At 50.4% G+C, this 18,737-nt stretch overlaps 1 protein-coding gene across 3 annotated transcripts in view; it reads left to right on the top strand.

Annotated features, from left to right (window-relative positions):
• EML2 (EMAP like 2) overlaps positions 1 to 18,462 on the top strand; it is a 30,142-nt gene extending 11,680 nt beyond the window's left edge. Inside the window, exons 1-19 of one of the 3 annotated variants that reach the window (XM_072125863.1) lie at positions 1,849 to 1,876; positions 1,960 to 1,988; positions 11,975 to 12,104; positions 12,331 to 12,480; positions 12,569 to 12,638; positions 12,778 to 12,888; positions 12,967 to 13,062; positions 13,145 to 13,309; positions 13,508 to 13,607; positions 14,202 to 14,356; positions 15,296 to 15,424; positions 15,519 to 15,650; positions 15,977 to 16,044; positions 16,195 to 16,283; positions 16,362 to 16,459; positions 16,569 to 16,656; positions 16,863 to 16,958; positions 17,649 to 17,779; positions 17,974 to 18,462. In XM_072125863.1, the coding sequence (XP_071981964.1) occupies positions 1,860 to 1,876; positions 1,960 to 1,988; positions 11,975 to 12,104; positions 12,331 to 12,480; positions 12,569 to 12,638; positions 12,778 to 12,888; positions 12,967 to 13,062; positions 13,145 to 13,309; positions 13,508 to 13,607; positions 14,202 to 14,356; positions 15,296 to 15,424; positions 15,519 to 15,650; positions 15,977 to 16,044; positions 16,195 to 16,283; positions 16,362 to 16,459; positions 16,569 to 16,656; positions 16,863 to 16,958; positions 17,649 to 17,779; positions 17,974 to 18,099 (1,980 nt within the window). In that variant the 5' untranslated portion in view covers positions 1,849 to 1,859 and the 3' untranslated portion in view covers positions 18,100 to 18,462. Of the gene's footprint in view, positions 1 to 1,848; positions 1,877 to 1,959; positions 2,064 to 11,974; positions 12,105 to 12,330; positions 12,481 to 12,568; positions 12,639 to 12,777; positions 12,889 to 12,966; positions 13,063 to 13,144; positions 13,310 to 13,507; positions 13,608 to 14,201; positions 14,357 to 15,295; positions 15,425 to 15,518; positions 15,651 to 15,976; positions 16,045 to 16,194; positions 16,284 to 16,361; positions 16,460 to 16,568; positions 16,657 to 16,862; positions 16,959 to 17,648; positions 17,780 to 17,973 lie in introns of those variants that run through there. The other 2 variants (XM_072125862.1, XM_072125864.1) reach the window with 2 other exon arrangements.
• The last annotated feature ends 275 nt before the right edge of the window (positions 18,463 to 18,737 follow it).

The following is an 18,737-nucleotide window of genomic DNA, read 5'->3' as shown; positions in this document are numbered from 1 at the left end:
ATCATCTCCTCTCCACCAAGGACCACAGCTCCCATCATCTCTCCTGCACCATGGATTACAGCTCCCATCATCTCTCCTGCACCACGAGCCATAACCCCCATCATCTCTCCCGTACCATAAACCCCAGCTCCTATCATCTCTCCTGCACCATAGACCACAGCTCCCATCATCTCTCCTACGCCGTGGACCACAGCTCCCATCATCTCTCCTGCACCATGGACCACAGCTCCCATCATCTCTCCTGCACAACGAGCCATAACCCCAATCATCTTTCCCGCACCATAAACCCCAGCTCCTATCATGTCTCCTGCACCATAGACCACAGCTCCCATCATCTCTCCTGCCCCATGTATCACAACTCCTATCATCTCTCCTGAACTATGGATCACAGCTCCCATCATCTCTGCTGCCCCATGTATCACAGCTCTCATCATAATTTGTAAAGCGCTACTGAATTTGATGGCGCTATATAAATGAAGATTATTATCTTTATCTCTCCTGTACCATATATCGCAACTCCTATCATCTCTCCTGAATCATGTATCACAGCTCCCATCATCTCTCCTGCACTCATCATCTGGTATCCACCATGTATCACAGCTCCCATCATCTTTGCTTCACTAAGGACCACAGCACCCAACATCTCCCATCTACCATGGACCACAGCTCCCATCATCCCTCCTCCACCACAGATCACAACTCCCAACATCTCTCCTACACCACGGACCACAGCTCCCATCATCTCTTCTGCACCAAAGACCACAGCCTCCATCATTTCTCCTTCCTAATGGACCACAGCTCCCAACATCTCTTCTCCATAGTATATGAAAGCTCTTATCATCAATTCTCCACCAAGGACTACAGCTCCCATCATCTCTCCTGGTTCATGGACCACAGCTCCCATCATCTCTTCTGCACCATAGACCACAGCTCCCATCATCTCTCCTGCACCATGGACCACAGCTCCCATTATCTCTCCTGCACCATAGACCACAGCTCCCATCATCTCTCCTGCACCATGGACCACAGCTCCCATCATCTCTCCTGCACCATAGACCACAGCTCCCATCATCTCTCCTGCCCCGTGTATCACAACTCCTATCATCTCTCCTGCACCATGGACCACAGCTCCCATCATCTCTCCTGCACAATGGACCACAGCACCCATCATCTCTCCTGCACAATGGACCACAGCTCCCATCATCTCCCACATCAACCCTAAATCCCTGCAGCATAGGCAGATCTCCTATCTCTCCTTCTGTAGGATTCAGGCTTAGCTGTAGATGGAAAGGGTAGACTAAGATATATCTGCAGCGGACCTGCCGTGTGGGAATTTGCTCTGTGCGGAGCATCACCAGATGTTTCTTCTTACACCCTCTTTTTCTCCTCGCATGGAAGGGAGCGGGGCTGAAGATGCAATACCCTGGCCTCTTCTTCCATGTATCCATCATCACAGGCCATGGCAGACAATGTAACACAGGGCTGGAGATTCCAGAAGTTTGATATGTGGTTACATTTACGTGTCCAGCGCCCACGTTGGCCCTGGACATGGGTGGAGGCCAGGAGTCTCCCATTGATTTGGTTACTATAGTGGAGTAGAATAGGACGTGTATTACGAAAGAAGGTAAAGATGTGAGCGGGGCCCTAATGCTGTGTTCACACCTACAGGTTCTGTCGCAGTTTTTGCCGCTCAGGGGATAGCGGAGGAGCAGCTTCTCTCCTTTTTATGATCCGCTCCTGGTTTTACTGTAAAAGCTGCTGCAGAAGCCTGTAGCTGTGGTGCCGGGTGTGTCCGCAGCAGGAGGAGGGTGTAACGCTCTAGAGACCAGGAAGTTGTCCTGACTGCTGAGCCAAACACCATGAAGAAGTCCTCGAGGTATCACCCCGCCAGGCAGGACGGGGGGGTGCATGTATTATACTGGTGGATTATAACGTATCTTATTTTTTCTCTCTCCACAGCAAAAGCAAACAAGTCGTCTTCTACCCCGGTGAGTGCTGCAGGCCGTCTGTGTGTGCGCCGTGTCTGTGCTGTCGTCCTCGCCTGCAGCCGCACATCCCCCTCTGTTAGTATATATCCCCCTCTGATAGTGATGTCAGCCGTGCCTGGAAATTATAAACCCATAATTAAAGGGGCGGAGGAGTCAGATGGGGTCACTGTCCAGCCAGGACACGGGAACATAAATGATGTATATAAAATGTGTCTACATAAAGAAACACAAACATACATATATATACTGACATACACGCGTACATGCACATATATATACTGACATACACGCGTACATGCACATATATATACTGACATACACGCGTACATGCACATATATATACTGACATACACGCGTACATGCACATATATATACTGACATACACGCGTACATGCACATATATATACTGACATACACGCGTACATGCACATATATATACTGACATACACGCGTACATGCACATATATATACTGACATACACGCGTACATGCACATATATATATACTGACATACACGTACATGCACATATATATACTGACATACACACGTACATGTACATATATATACTGACATACACACGTACATGTACATATATATACTGACATACACACGTACATGCACATATATATATACTGACATACACACGTACATGCACATATATATATACTGACATACACACGTACATGTACATATATATACTGACATACACACGTACATGCACATATATATATATACTGACATACACGTACATGTACATATATATACTGACATACACGCGTACATGCACATATATATATACTGACATACACACGTACATGTACATATATATACTGACATACACACGTACATGTACATATATATACTGACATACACACGTACATGCACATATATATACTGACATACACACGTACATGCACATATATATACTGACATACACACGTACATGCACATATATATACTGACATACACACGTACATGCACATATATATACTGACATACACACGTACATGTATATATCAGTATATATAGATACATGTGCGGCGTGATATCACATCAATGAAACTTCAAGTGAAGGGGATATTCTTTCTTTGCATAAAACCCTTTGGGGGGAAAATTTTGGGTCTCGGAGATTGGACAGACGTCATGTATACATTGAATAGGATCATCGCTCATCACCTGTTGGGAGTGGAAGTAACAGGAACATCCTCCACAGGGGAAGGATAAAATCTTCCTAGATTCTTCTCCTCCAATGCTCACACTCTTTAGGGGGCGAGTTTCTGCAAAAAAAAATTTTTTTTTAAATGATTACATTTAACCCCTTAACGAATAGACCATTTTATTTTTTTGTTTTAATTTTTCACTCCCCACTTTCAAAAATATATAACTTTTTTTTTCACATAAAGAGCTCCGTGAGGACTTGTTAACTGTGTAACAAATTGCGCTTCATAGTGATGGTATTTAAAATTCCATTCCGTCTACTGTGAAGCGGGGAAAAAAATTCCAAATCGGTGACAAAACGCATTTGCGCCATTTTCTTGTTGGCTCAGATTTTACAGCTTTCACTGTGCGCATCAAATGACATGTCTGCTTTATTCTTTGGGTCGGTGCGATCACAGGGAATATTACATTTATATAGGATTTATAACGTGTTACAAAATTAAAACCTCCTGTACAAAAAAAAAAAAAGAATTCTTCATTTCGACTTTAGATGATGTTCTGCCACCATTTTAAGGACTGTACAGCCTTTTGATCATTTTTTATAAAAATTTTTCATATTTTGCAAAATGGCCAAAAAGTGTCATTTTTGACTTTGGGTGCTATTTTCAGTTACAGGGTTAAACGTTGGTAATAACCATAATTATATTTTGATAGCTCGGACATTCTGGGACACGTAGATACCTAATATGTTTATGATGTTCACAGTTTAGGGAAAGGGGGGTGATTATCTGTTGTCTGTGTGTGTCTCTCTGTTGTCTGCATCTTTCTGTCTGGTGTCTGCGTGTGTGTCTCTTTCTGTCTGGTGTCTCTTTCTGTCTGGTGTCTCTTTCTGTCTGGTGTCTCTTTCTGTCTGCGTGCGTGTCTCTCTCTTTCCGTCTTGCGTGCGTGTCTCTCTCTTTCCGTCTTGCGCGCGTGTCTCTCTCTTTCCGTCTTGCGCGCGTGTCTCTCTCTTTCCGTCTTGCGCGCGTGTCTCTGTCTTTCCGTCTTGCGCGCGTGTCTCTGTCTTTCCGTCTTGCGCGCGTGTCTCTGTCTTTCCGTCTTGCGCGCGTGTCTCTGTCTTTCCGTCTTGCGCGCGTGTCTCTGTCTTTCCGTCTTGCGCGCGTGTCTCTGTCTTTCCGTCTTGCGCGCGTGTCTCTGTCTTTCCGTCTTGCGCGCGTGTCTCTGTCTTTCCGTCTTGCGCGCGTGTCTCTGTCTTTCCGTCTTGCGCGCGTGTCTCTGTCTTTCCGTCTTGCGCGCGTGTCTCTGTCTTTCCGTCTTGCGCGCGTGTCTCTGTCTTTCCGTCTTGCGCGCGTGTCTCTGTCTTTCCGTCTTGCGCGCGTGTCTCTGTCTTTCCGTCTTGCGCGCGTGTCTCTGTCTTTCCGTCTTGCGCGCGTGTCTCTGTCTTTCCGTCTTGCGCGCGTGTCTCTGTCTTTCCGTCTTGCGCGCGTGTCTCTGTCTTTCCGTCTTGCGCGCGTGTCTCTGTCTTTCCGTCTTGCGCGCGTGTCTCTGTCTTTCCGTCTTGCGCGCGTGTCTCTGTCTTTCCGTCTTGCGCGCGTGTCTCTGTCTTTCCGTCTTGCGCGCGTGTCTCTGTCTTTCCGTCTTGCGCGCGTGTCTCTGTCTTTCCGTCTTGCGCGCGTGTCTCTGTCTTTCCGTCTTGCGCGCGTGTCTCTGTCTTTCCGTCTTGCGCGCGTGTCTCTGTCTTTCCGTCTTGCGCGCGTGTCTCTGTCTTTCCGTCTTGCGCGCGTGTCTCTGTCTTTCCGTCTTGCGCGCGTGTCTCTGTCTTTCCGTCTTGCGCGCGTGTCTCTGTCTTTCCGTCTTGCGCGCGTGTCTCTGTCTTTCCGTCTTGCGCGCGTGTCTCTGTCTTTCCGTCTTGCGCGCGTGTCTCTGTCTTTCCGTCTTGCGCGCGTGTCTCTGTCTTTCCGTCTTGCGCGCGTGTCTCTGTCTTTCCGTCTTGCGCGCGTGTCTCTGTCTTTCCGTCTTGCGCGCGTGTCTCTGTCTTTCCGTCTTGCGCGCGTGTCTCTGTCTTTCCGTCTTGCGCGCGTGTCTCTGTCTTTCCGTCTTGCGCGCGTGTCTCTGTCTTTCCGTCTTGCGCGCGTGTCTCTGTCTTTCCGTCTTGCGCGCGTGTCTCTGTCTTTCCGTCTTGCGCGCGTGTCTCTGTCTTTCCGTCTTGCGCGCGTGTCTCTGTCTTTCCGTCTTGCGCGCGTGTCTCTGTCTTTCCGTCTTGCGCGCGTGTCTCTGTCTTTCCGTCTTGCGCGCGTGTCTCTGTCTTTCCGTCTTGCGCGCGTGTCTCTGTCTTTCCGTCTTGCGCGCGTGTCTCTGTCTTTCCGTCTTGCGCGCGTGTCTCTGTCTTTCCGTCTTGCGCGCGTGTCTCTGTCTTTCCGTCTTGCGCGCGTGTCTCTGTCTTTCCGTCTTGCGCGCGTGTCTCTGTCTTTCCGTCTTGCGCGCGTGTCTCTGTCTTTCCGTCTTGCGCGCGTGTCTCTGTCTTTCCGTCTTGCGCGCGTGTCTCTGTCTTTCCGTCTTGCGCGCGTGTCTCTGTCTTTCCGTCTTGCGCGCGTGTCTCTGTCTTTCCGTCTTGCGCGCGTGTCTCTGTCTTTCCGTCTTGCGCGCGTGTCTCTGTCTTTCCGTCTTGCGCGCGTGTCTCTGTCTTTCCGTCTTGCGCGCGTGTCTCTGTCTTTCCGTCTTGCGCGCGTGTCTCTGTCTTTCCGTCTTGCGCGCGTGTCTCTGTCTTTCCGTCTTGCGCGCGTGTCTCTGTCTTTCCGTCTTGCGCGCGTGTCTCTGTCTTTCCGTCTTGCGCGCGTGTCTCTGTCTTTCCGTCTTGCGCGCGTGTCTCTGTCTTTCCGTCTTGCGCGCGTGTCTCTGTCTTTCCGTCTTGCGCGCGTGTCTCTGTCTTTCCGTCTTGCGCGCGTGTCTCTGTCTTTCCGTCTTGCGCGCGTGTCTCTGTCTTTCCGTCTTGCGCGCGTGTCTCTGTCTTTCCGTCTTGCGCGCGTGTCTCTGTCTTTCCGTCTTGCGCGCGTGTCTCTGTCTTTCCGTCTTGCGCGCGTGTCTCTGTCTTTCCGTCTTGCGCGCGTGTCTCTGTCTTTCCGTCTTGCGCGCGTGTCTCTGTCTTTCCGTCTTGCGCGCGTGTCTCTGTCTTTCCGTCTTGCGCGCGTGTCTCTGTCTTTCCGTCTTGCGCGCGTGTCTCTGTCTTTCCGTCTTGCGCGCGTGTCTCTGTCTTTCCGTCTTGCGCGCGTGTCTCTGTCTTTCCGTCTTGCGCGCGTGTCTCTGTCTTTCCGTCTTGCGCGCGTGTCTCTGTCTTTCCGTCTTGCGCGCGTGTCTCTGTCTTTCCGTCTTGCGCGCGTGTCTCTGTCTTTCCGTCTTGCGCGCGTGTCTCTGTCTTTCCGTCTTGCGCGCGTGTCTCTGTCTTTCCGTCTTGCGCGCGTGTCTCTGTCTTTCCGTCTTGCGCGCGTGTCTCTGTCTTTCCGTCTTGCGCGCGTGTCTCTGTCTTTCCGTCTTGCGCGCGTGTCTCTGTCTTTCCGTCTTGCGCGCGTGTCTCTGTCTTTCCGTCTTGCGCGCGTGTCTCTGTCTTTCCGTCTTGCGCGCGTGTCTCTGTCTTTCCGTCTTGCGCGCGTGTCTCTGTCTTTCCGTCTTGCGCGCGTGTCTCTGTCTTTCCGTCTTGCGCGCGTGTCTCTGTCTTTCCGTCTTGCGCGCGTGTCTCTGTCTTTCCGTCTTGCGCGCGTGTCTCTGTCTTTCCGTCTTGCGCGCGTGTCTCTGTCTTTCCGTCTTGCGCGCGTGTCTCTGTCTTTCCGTCTTGCGCGCGTGTCTCTGTCTTTCCGTCTTGCGCGCGTGTCTCTGTCTTTCCGTCTTGCGCGCGTGTCTCTGTCTTTCCGTCTTGCGCGCGTGTCTCTGTCTTTCCGTCTTGCGCGCGTGTCTCTGTCTTTCCGTCTTGCGCGCGTGTCTCTGTCTTTCCGTCTTGCGCGCGTGTCTCTGTCTTTCCGTCTTGCGCGCGTGTCTCTGTCTTTCCGTCTTGCGCGCGTGTCTCTGTCTTTCCGTCTTGCGCGCGTGTCTCTGTCTTTCCGTCTTGCGCGCGTGTCTCTGTCTTTCCGTCTTGCGCGCGTGTCTCTGTCTTTCCGTCTTGCGCGCGTGTCTCTGTCTTTCCGTCTTGCGCGCGTGTCTCTGTCTTTCCGTCTTGCGCGCGTGTCTCTGTCTTTCCGTCTTGCGCGCGTGTCTCTGTCTTTCCGTCTTGCGCGCGTGTCTCTGTCTTTCCGTCTTGCGCGCGTGTCTCTGTCTTTCCGTCTTGCGCGCGTGTCTCTGTCTTTCCGTCTTGCGCGCGTGTCTCTGTCTTTCCGTCTTGCGCGCGTGTCTCTGTCTTTCCGTCTTGCGCGCGTGTCTCTGTCTTTCCGTCTTGCGCGCGTGTCTCTGTCTTTCCGTCTTGCGCGCGTGTCTCTGTCTTTCCGTCTTGCGCGCGTGTCTCTGTCTTTCCGTCTTGCGCGCGTGTCTCTGTCTTTCCGTCTTGCGCGCGTGTCTCTGTCTTTCCGTCTTGCGCGCGTGTCTCTGTCTTTCCGTCTTGCGCGCGTGTCTCTGTCTTTCCGTCTTGCGCGCGTGTCTCTGTCTTTCCGTCTTGCGCGCGTGTCTCTGTCTTTCCGTCTTGCGCGCGTGTCTCTGTCTTTCCGTCTTGCGCGCGTGTCTCTGTCTTTCCGTCTTGCGCGCGTGTCTCTGTCTTTCCGTCTTGCGCGCGTGTCTCTGTCTTTCCGTCTTGCGCGCGTGTCTCTGTCTTTCCGTCTTGCGCGCGTGTCTCTGTCTTTCCGTCTTGCGCGCGTGTCTCTGTCTTTCCGTCTTGCGCGCGTGTCTCTGTCTTTCCGTCTTGCGCGCGTGTCTCTGTCTTTCCGTCTTGCGCGCGTGTCTCTGTCTTTCCGTCTTGCGCGCGTGTCTCTGTCTTTCCGTCTTGCGCGCGTGTCTCTGTCTTTCCGTCTTGCGCGCGTGTCTCTGTCTTTCCGTCTTGCGCGCGTGTCTCTGTCTTTCCGTCTTGCGCGCGTGTCTCTGTCTTTCCGTCTTGCGCGCGTGTCTCTGTCTTTCCGTCTTGCGCGCGTGTCTCTGTCTTTCCGTCTTGCGCGCGTGTCTCTGTCTTTCCGTCTTGCGCGCGTGTCTCTGTCTTTCCGTCTTGCGCGCGTGTCTCTGTCTTTCCGTCTTGCGCGCGTGTCTCTGTCTTTCCGTCTTGCGCGCGTGTCTCTGTCTTTCCGTCTTGCGCGCGTGTCTCTGTCTTTCCGTCTTGCGCGCGTGTCTCTGTCTTTCCGTCTTGCGCGCGTGTCTCTGTCTTTCCGTCTTGCGCGCGTGTCTCTGTCTTTCCGTCTTGCGCGCGTGTCTCTGTCTTTCCGTCTTGCGCGCGTGTCTCTGTCTTTCCGTCTTGCGCGCGTGTCTCTGTCTTTCCGTCTTGCGCGCGTGTCTCTGTCTTTCCGTCTTGCGCGCGTGTCTCTGTCTTTCCGTCTTGCGCGCGTGTCTCTGTCTTTCCGTCTTGCGCGCGTGTCTCTGTCTTTCCGTCTTGCGCGCGTGTCTCTGTCTTTCCGTCTTGCGCGCGTGTCTCTGTCTTTCCGTCTTGCGCGCGTGTCTCTGTCTTTCCGTCTTGCGCGCGTGTCTCTGTCTTTCCGTCTTGCGCGCGTGTCTCTGTCTTTCCGTCTTGCGTGCGTGTCTCTGTCTTTCCGTCTTGCGTGCGTGTCTCTGTCTTTCCGTCTTGCGTGCGTGTCTCTGTCTTTCCGTCTTGCGTGCGTGTCTCTGTCTTTCCGTCTTGCGTGCGTGTCTCTGTCTTTCCGTCTTGCGTGCGTGTCTCTGTCTTTCCGTCTTGCGTGCGTGTCTCTGTCTTTCCGTCTTGCGTGCGTGTCTCTGTCTTTCCGTCTTGCGTGCGTGTCTCTGTCTTTCCGTCTTGCGTGCGTGTCTCTGTCTTTCCGTCTTGCGTGCGTGTCTCTGTCTTTCCGTCTTGCGTGCGTGTCTCTGTCTTTCCGTCTTGCGTGCGTGTCTCTGTCTTTCCGTCTTGCGTGCGTGTCTCTGTCTTTCCGTCTTGCGTGCGTGTCTCTGTCTTTCCGTCTTGCGTGCGTGTCTCTGTCTTTCCGTCTTGCGTGCGTGTCTCTGTCTTTCCGTCTTGCGTGCGTGTCTCTGTCTTTCCGTCTTGCGTGCGTGTCTCTGTCTTTCCGTCTTGCGTGCGTGTCTCTGTCTTTCCGTCTTGCGTGCGTGTCTCTGTCTTTCCGTCTTGCGTGCGTGTCTCTGTCTTTCCGTCTTGCGTGCGTGTCTCTGTCTTTCCGTCTTGCGTGCGTGTCTCTGTCTTTCCGTCTTGCGTGCGTGTCTCTGTCTTTCCGTCTTGCGTGCGTGTCTCTGTCTTTCCGTCTTGCGTGCGTGTCTCTGTCTTTCCGTCTTGCGTGCGTGTCTCTGTCTTTCCGTCTTGCGTGCGTGTCTCTGTCTTTCCGTCTTGCGTGCGTGTCTCTGTCTTTCCGTCTTGCGTGCGTGTCTCTGTCTTTCCGTCTTGCGTGCGTGTCTCTGTCTTTCCGTCTTGCGTGCGTGTCTCTGTCTTTCCGTCTTGCGTGCGTGTCTCTGTCTTTCCGTCTTGCGTGCGTGTCTCTGTCTTTCCGTCTTGCGTGCGTGTCTCTGTCTTTCCGTCTTGCGTGCGTGTCTCTGTCTTTCCGTCTTGCGTGCGTGTCTCTGTCTTTCCGTCTTGCGTGCGTGTCTCTGTCTTTCCGTCTTGCGTGCGTGTCTCTGTCTTTCCGTCTTGCGTGCGTGTCTCTGTCTTTCCGTCTTGCGTGCGTGTCTCTGTCTTTCCGTCTTGCGTGCGTGTCTCTGTCTTTCCGTCTTGCGTGCGTGTCTCTGTCTTTCCGTCTTGCGTGCGTGTCTCTGTCTTTCCGTCTTGCGTGCGTGTCTCTGTCTTTCCGTCTTGCGTGCGTGTCTCTGTCTTTCCGTCTTGCGTGCGTGTCTCTGTCTTTCCGTCTTGCGTGCGTGTCTCTGTCTTTCCGTCTTGCGTGCGTGTCTCTGTCTTTCCGTCTTGCGTGCGTGTCTCTGTCTTTCCGTCTTGCGTGCGTGTCTCTGTCTTTCCGTCTTGCGTGCGTGTCTCTGTCTTTCCGTCTTGCGTGCGTGTCTCTGTCTTTCCGTCTTGCGTGCGTGTCTCTGTCTTTCCGTCTTGCGTGCGTGTCTCTGTCTTTCCGTCTTGCGTGCGTGTCTCTGTCTTTCCGTCTTGCGTGCGTGTCTCTGTCTTTCCGTCTTGCGTGCGTGTCTCTGTCTTTCCGTCTTGCGTGCGTGTCTCTGTCTTTCCGTCTTGCGTGCGTGTCTCTGTCTTTCCGTCTTGCGTGCGTGTCTCTGTCTTTCCGTCTTGCGTGCGTGTCTCTGTCTTTCCGTCTTGCGTGCGTGTCTCTGTCTTTCCGTCTTGCGTGCGTGTCTCTGTCTTTCCGTCTTGCGTGCGTGTCTCTGTCTTTCCGTCTTGCGTGCGTGTCTCTGTCTGTTCCTCGCTGTTGCTGTCTCATGACTCTGGAGTCTTGTTACCTCAGTATGTCTCGCTTCCTTCATCCTGCATCTCTTAAGCTATGAAACCACAATTTCCAGCATGTCCTGACACGTCACACAGGAGATACCTGGAGGTTGTGTGATGTAGCTACATAGCAGATTAAACTATATTGCTGGGAGGGGACAGCACTAAGGGATCCCAAGGTACCAGGTACCCCCTTTAATCCACCCCAATAACGCACAACGGGATGATGTTGGGCTATAGAATTTAATAAGACCCTTAATAAATACCAAATCAATGAAAACCACCGAGCTAGGAGAGGAATGCTGCGAGGCACCAGCTAGAACGAGAAAAGTAACAAACTCTAATCCAGGAATAGGGAAGTGATCTCAAAACCTTAAAGGATGAAAGATTATAAACCAAGCACACTAACCTGCTGGTGTGCGCCCCCTCTAGCAGGATCCACTCTTCTTTTAACTTTTTTTATTTACAAAAGAAAGGCTTTAAAAATTATGTAAATGAGCCTTAGGGGCTCCATGATCCATTGACGGTTATGGAGCCCGGAGCTCCTCGAGCTCATTTGCATACCTTTTAAAGCCTTATTTTTGGTATGAAGCTAAATGATGCGAGATGGGGCACACACTAGCACGTAAATGTACTTGGTTTACAATACTTAATCACGGTGGGAAATTTCCTTTAAGGTGTGAGACTGGATGTCCAAAACGGAAAGCCAAAGCACTGGTAACACATTCACACGCGGCTAAAAGGCCCGTAATGCTGCCCTTCCCAATATTTCATGCAGCCCTCACAGCAGCCATGGCAGTTTTATGACCGACACGATGGCAAACCACAAAACATTACTGAGATGTCCTGTGAGTGGACCTGGTCTAACTTCCCTGCCTCCAGCAGGGTACATACCCCTCCATATTCTACACTTCCATCCACCCAGGGCCGGGCATTGACGCCTAATTGAGAAACTCCCCTCCCGTCTTTAGTTTCCTATTGGTTGTTTCCTGCAGTGATTCCCATCTGATGCTTGGTACATTGCAATGTTATGTTTCCTATTATTGAGTCCATTAATCTCCGAATAAAGCTACTGTGTGACTGCTCTGTGGAAGAGTAGTGGGATAGTGCAAGTAATCTGGACTCATGGCACCTGTAAGATACTACAGCAGTGGTCACAGTCAGATACCAGCCACAATCATCGGCTCACTGGCCATCTCACCACAGCTTCATTGGTTTTATGTGCTGGGGCCTATGTCTCCTTTTTGTGTCGAGTACTGTATTTCTACAAGTAATATGCAATTATCTGCACTATTTCTCACCCTTACAGAAGAGGGGGTCGTGAAGCTTTACCTGCGGGGTCGCTCTGTTCCTCTCTACGTTCCGGATTCCATGGTTGCATCATACAGTCTAGAAGCAAAAGGAGAACTTCCACCGAAGGAGCTTCAGCTAGAATGGGTGTATCCTCATGTGTAATGGCTACCCCCTGGTCTAATGTGGGTTTGGACCCAGATTGGCGCAGTTTGGGTTTTAGCTTGATCATGACACATCTTCTCTCCATTACTGCTTCAAGGGTTTAGTTTTCACTCTTGGATCCATAGACCTTGAGTTGAGAGGTCGCTGGAAGGGTGTACAGTCTCCAGATCCTGGTCTCATGTCATAGTCCTTGACCTCAGGGATGTATAGATATGGCTACAGGGGTCGGGACTGTCGCAGTAACCTCTACCACCTCCCATCCGGAGAGTTGTTGTATTTCACAGCAGCTGTCTGCGTTCTATATGACCCCGCTGCCGGAACACAGAGACACTATCGGGGTCACACCGATGACATCAAGAGGTCAGTATAGGAATCAAGTCATTAAGCTAATTTATAGGGTGACTGCATCATGTTATTTAGTTTTTTGGGTTTTCTTTTTTTCTTCTAGTCTTGCTGTCCATCCGGATTCTGTAACCATCGCCAGCGGCCAAGTAGCGGGTAACTCGCAGGATGGCAAGGTGAGCGTGGGGTTTTTGTTGAGTGTTAATGTATAGGTGACAATGGCCCTGTATTCATCTGTACTACACCACCCCAGGGTGTACAGAGCATGCACTCTCTCTTCTTGTTCCTATGTAACATCTGCGCATTGCTCTATAGGCACTGCCCCCCCATGTGCGTATCTGGCACTCTGTCAGCCTGTGCACTCTTCATGTCATTGGAGTGGGACAATTCGACCGAGCAGTCACTTGTTTGAGCTTCTCCAAAACAGTGAGTAACCTAGTGACCTCATAAATGATGCATAGTCTAGAGCGCTCAGATTCTATAGTCTCCTGTAATACTCCGCAGGATGGTGGCAGTCACCTGTGTGCATGTGATGAGTCTGGAGACCACGTCTTGTCTGTGTGGCAGTGGCAGCGAGAGGTGAAGGTGACAGAAGTCAAGGTAAGTGATACTCTTAAATTGTTGATCCTTGCATGAAAAACATTGAGCCAAGTGTTGACTGATAACATTTTTATGTTGTCAGTGTTCTACGGAGCCTGTGCTCGCTGCCATCTTCCACCCAACAGAACCCAACCTGATTATAACCTGTGGGAAGTCTCAACTGTATTATTGGAGCTTAGAAGGGGCCCCGGCCGGAGGAGCCGCAGGAGCTACAGCCACTCTGAGCAAAAGACAGGGAGTTTTTGAGGTAAGATGTCACATAAAATTGGGGGCTTGGTTCAAGATCTAGCAACCCTAGAGCATGTGATGTAACATAATGGAGAGATTCTGCGACGGGGTATGACTCTGGGCTGTGGGTCTGTACCCATATTAGACCAAATCCTTGTGGGGTCTGCAGTTGTGGTAAAGGTACAATTAACTTACCAATGTCTTCTCTCTTCCACAGAAACACGAGAAGCCACGTTTTGTACTTTGTGTGGCGTTTGCTGAGAATGGCGATGTGATTACCGGAGACTCCAATGGCAATTTGTTTATATGGGGTAAAGGTAAGTAAAATGGAGGAACGCTTCTCCAGAGACTACTGAAACGTGGGGAGAATATTGGAGTTCAGTTGCTGGTCTGGGTAGGAAATGTGACCTTGCTGGCAAGCTGGTGGAGGACATCCATGCCTTTGGGTGGGGGGGGGGGTCTGGCCTCAAAGACTTCGAGAGAGAGATTTTCACAGACTGGAGAGACAGGTTTTTTTTGTTTTTTTTTAATGGACAAAGGGCATAGAAACTTCAAAGACATAACCTTAAAGGGGAGCTCATCTGGGTCTCAGTCCACTCTAGAACCCTCAGTTGGGTAAATACACATAACTACCAATGGTAGCATAGCAGCCCAGTTTAGCGTTTTAATTTGCTGGGAGTCCTGTCAGATCCAATGGCACCCGTACCACCACACTGTGATCTTCTGTTGAGAAGTTCTGACCTTGATGAGAAAGTCCAGTGATTTCACCCCAGTTGGGAAGAGCCCTTGGGCCTGACTACGGGCAGGCCGGGAATGTCCAACATAAAGGTTAAAACCTGACCTTGCATACCCTCGAGGGGGTGTAGAATGTCACAAATCGCCATTATTTCTGGGATGTCTGTCTCTCGCAGGTAGCCATAGGATCTCCCAAGCTGTCTGTGGGGCTCACGATGGTGGAGTCTTCGCTTTGTGTGTGTGCAGAGATGGGACGATATTATCTGGAGGAGGGAAAGATGGAAGAATCATACTCTGGGACCGAGAGTATAAGAAAGTGCGGGAGACAAGGGTAAGCAGCAGAAGAGACTGGATGATCTTTCTATTTTAGAACTAGAAGGGGATGTTCGATATAGTTAAAAATAAAGTCGTTGTGTCAGCCCACTGTATTCGCTTTAGTGCATTATCCATGAAGCTGCTTTTGGTGACCCAGTCTGCCCAATTGCAGTGAGTGTCTCCATATGTTCGGAAACAATTTCTGAGTGTCTGTATCACAAAATACCACAATCCATTGCGGATTATAAAGTTACTTAAAGGGAACCTGTCACCCGGGACCTCATTTTCACTAAAGACAGATTGTAAAAGCCCATGACACCTGCAGTGCACATCTGCCTCTTTGCCTTTTCTAAGCATTTGCATTACAATATAATTGTGTGTTATAACTTACTCTTGCATCCTGACAAAATCCTGGGGTAGTCCCAGGGGCTGGATTGGATGCATTTCAAAAAACATTATGTGACTTGTCTGAGCTGCAGGCTGCCTCCATCTTTGTGCCCCTGTACAGCTTGTCCCTCCCCTACTGATGTCATCTCACCAGGCTGTGACCTCTGAGAAGGAGGAGGAACTAGACAAGTTCTGAGGGCTAGTTGGGGGCTAAGCTCTGAGGGGGGAGTAACATAGAAAAGTCACATGTTGTTTTTTTAAAATGCATCCAAACCAAAGTTCAGCCCCTGTGACTACCCCAGGATTTTGTCAGGGTGCAAGGTAAGTTATAACACACAATTATATTGTAATGCAAATGCTTAGAAAAGGGAGAGAGGCAGATGTGCACTGCAGGTGTAATGAGCTTCTGCAACCTGTCTTTAGTGACAGGTTCAAATGGATCAATGGATCATTTTCAAATGGATCAAAACCACATATAGCTAAAATCTCACGATAATTGAGATGCGATTCGAGACCCGGACCGAACTAAAGGGATGGAGATTTATGTTATATGAATATTACATTGTAGATTCCGGAATGTTATGGTCCCGTGCGCACCATTGCTGAGGGACGAGGAGGGGACACGCTGTATGTGGGCACCACCAAGAACTGTGTGATGAGCGGCAGCCTTGAGAACGGCCTCAGCTGCCTGATCCAGGTAAACCATATACTGCCATGGGGCTGGACACCCAGGCTGGCATTTCCATGAAGGAGGATGATGAGTGTGATATACTACTTCCTTTCCTATCCAGGGTCACACAGATGAACTATGGGGTCTCTGCTGTCACCCTTCTCTTGACCTGTTCTTGACCTGTGGCCATGATAAACTGGTTCATCTCTGGAATAGCACAGACCACCAGCCCGTGTGGACCACCACCCTGGAGGTGAGAACAGTCTGATGAATGGTCACTGGGTCATGAATGTAGCTACATTACATCGGATATCATATACAAGGTGCTCTTTTGGGTCTGGTAACATCACTGCAAATATTATATGGAGCCAGGTTCCTGGTCTGGTGGCTCAGCCTTATAGTGAAACCTAAATGGTGTCCTCTGGCTTGTCAGTGATTGGTATCTGCATTACTAGTTACTAGAGGTGAGATTTATGATGTAATAGACCTAAATCTAGGGGTCTGTCCCAGGTAGACCTATGTCTGGTGTATCACATGTACGGTTCAGTACTTGAACATGCAATGTCCCAATTTCCTTAGGATCCTGCTCGAGTGGCCGGATTTCATCCCTCTGGTAATGTTGTAGCTGTGGGGACAACAACGGGGAGGTAAGTGTCTGTATGTAGTAATATTTGTAATGACTGTACTGGATATGTGGAGCAGAAGGACTGTCTCTTTATTTTCGGTGTATATATACAGCAGGGGGACTGTCTCTTCACAGTATATGTGTAGTCTTAATCTTGTCGTCTTCTTCCCAGATTCTTGGTCCTGGACGCTCAGTCTCATGTTATAGTGACCACCTTTTCAGATGCTGGTGAACAGATCAGCGCCATCAGCTACAGCCCTGGTAAGGTTCATCCTGTGCCTCGCATTTTGCTGCACTCTTCAGAGCATCCTCATATTATACGGTCTCTTCCTCCTGCAGATGGCCAGTATTTGGCGGTGGGGTCACATGACAATTTTATCTACTTGTATGAAGTGGCTGAAGAAGGACGAGAGTACAGACGGGTGGGCAAGTGTTCCGTAAGTGCCAGGAAGACCCTCATCTATTAAAGCCGTGGTCCTGGATGGATGTGCGGGCATGGACTGTGCTGCTCTATTACCAATGATAACCTTGTTCTCCACACTGCAGGGTCACTCCAGCTACATCACACACCTGGACTGGGCCTCCGATAGCTCCAGCTTCATGACCAACAGTGGAGACTACGAAATTCTCTATTGTGAGTCCAATGGTCCTGTGGAGCTTTCAGTTCCTTCTAGTCTTGAGCTGTATCTTAAGATGTGTGGGGTGGGGGTTCTTGGACCTGCCCCCTAACTGATGAACCACAGAGGGCATCTACAGATGGTAGATGGAGGCTAGGTGTAGTGTCAATGTCACTTTATTCAGGCCGGCTAATTATAACAAGGTCATGACTTCTCCTTGTAGGGGACCCAGACTCCGGGAAGCAGATCGTCAGCGCAGAGAGTGTACGCAACGTAGAATGGGAAAATGCTTCCTGCACGCTGAGCTTCCATGTGCTGGGTGAGTACTGGGTTGTGCCAAGATGGAATGTACAGTATCAATCCATGAATCTTCCCCAGCTACAGATGAAAAGTGTGCATGTACTTTGTCACCTTTCTCCCTGTAGCTCTCCTCCTTCTTCATCTTCTCCTCCATAGTGCCTCCAGAAACACACTTCATGTCATTTTAAAGAATAGAATCTCCCCTTTAGTAATGCATCAGGATTGTGTTTCTAAGTGCCAAAGCCAATGAGAGATCCACCGTTAAACTTGCATTCAGCAGGGGGAGCTGTAATTTAAAATCTCACTCCCGACTGAAATTTTAACAGTGGACTCTCCTCTTTAAAGGTGCCATGGTTTAGAAGATATAGATGTTTGAAGTGTGCTCCCATGACCATACACGTGGTCTCTGTCCTCCTGTCGTCTGTAGAGCGTGGCCCCGCTCTCTGTCCTCCCGTCGTCTGTAAAGTGACCCCCCCTCTATGCCCTCCCCAAAAGTGTGCCACTGATTTTGGCCCTCCATCTGTAGAGCGTTCCTCCTGCTGCGGGAGGAGGGGGGGTCTTGAACCCTTATAAGGTGACAATAATTGTAGCGTTTTACATCGGTGTTAGTTTCTTCCATATACGGGTGTAAATCCTGATTCCTCCGTCTGTCTGCATCGAGGTCTTTCCCTTTCATGTGGAAGCTTTTCATTTTCTTTGTATCTTCCAGGCATTTGGCCAGATGGAGCAGATGGAACTGACATCAATGCGGTGACTAAGTCACATGACAGGAAACTAGTGGCCACGGGGGATGATTTTGGAGGGGTCCGCCTGTACGGTTATCCTTGTGTGGTTCCCCGGGTAAGTACAAGGAATGGGATGCGTCTCCATGGCACATGGTATCTGGCCACCCTTCATTCCACCATATTTTTTGGTCGCTTGTCTATGGTCTCACATGTATCCTTCGGCATCACATGTTTTCTTTGCGTCATGTAGTGAATGATGGGGGATCTGGGTGCTCCGCTCACTTGTGTCCTCCTCTCACTCTCTTTCAGGCTCCCAGTAATAAGTACTGCGGGCACAGCAGTCACGTCACCCGCGTCAGCTTTCTGCACAATGACAGCACCCTCATCTCTGTTGGTGGCAAGGACTGCACAGTGCTGCAGTGGACAGTCGTGTGAGCCACCCGCTGTTTTTCCTGCGCAGCCTCCATGTTGTCTTCCCATACAGAACCTTTAGATCTTACCAGCAGAGTCTTGTTTTCAGCCCCCCGTCCCCTAGTGTCCCCTCACAAAGTACCACCCAGTGCTGCCAGCTTCTGCTTCCGCCACGTCTCCGCACCAGTTCTCTTGCTCTGGTATTAGAACGCTGGACAGAAAGCATGTCACAACAGAAGGCTCCCGCACCAGGACTTGTACACTCTCTTTTTGCACAGTTGCACAGAGTATTTAAGCTCCTGAAAGCCTGGTACTCACCACTGAGGTAGTAATGTCTGTTCTCCGAGGCTGGCACTGACAATTCACTGCAATAAATTATATAAAACACTTGTGGCTTCTGTCTGATGATCCCGTAACCAGGTCAACATCTGCAAAGCGTTTGTATGTTCTCTCTGTGTTTGCCTGGGTTTCCTCCGGTCCTCCAGTTTCCTCCCACACTCCAAAACATACTGTTAGGTTGTTTAGATTGTGAGCCCCATTGGGGAAAGGGACCAATTTGGTAAGCTTTGTGCAGCGCTGCGTAATCTGTGTGCGCTGTATAAATAAAGAATTATTATCTGATAGTACTAGAGGGGAGGACACTTTTACCAGAAGGGACAGTG

This window comes from Engystomops pustulosus, chromosome 9 (genome assembly GCF_040894005.1).
Source record: "Engystomops pustulosus chromosome 9, aEngPut4.maternal, whole genome shotgun sequence".
NCBI classification, from domain to species: Eukaryota; Metazoa; Chordata; class Amphibia; order Anura; family Leptodactylidae; genus Engystomops; species Engystomops pustulosus.
Note: the sequence above shows the minus strand (reverse complement) of the source record. Positions and strands in the feature narration are given on the sequence as shown.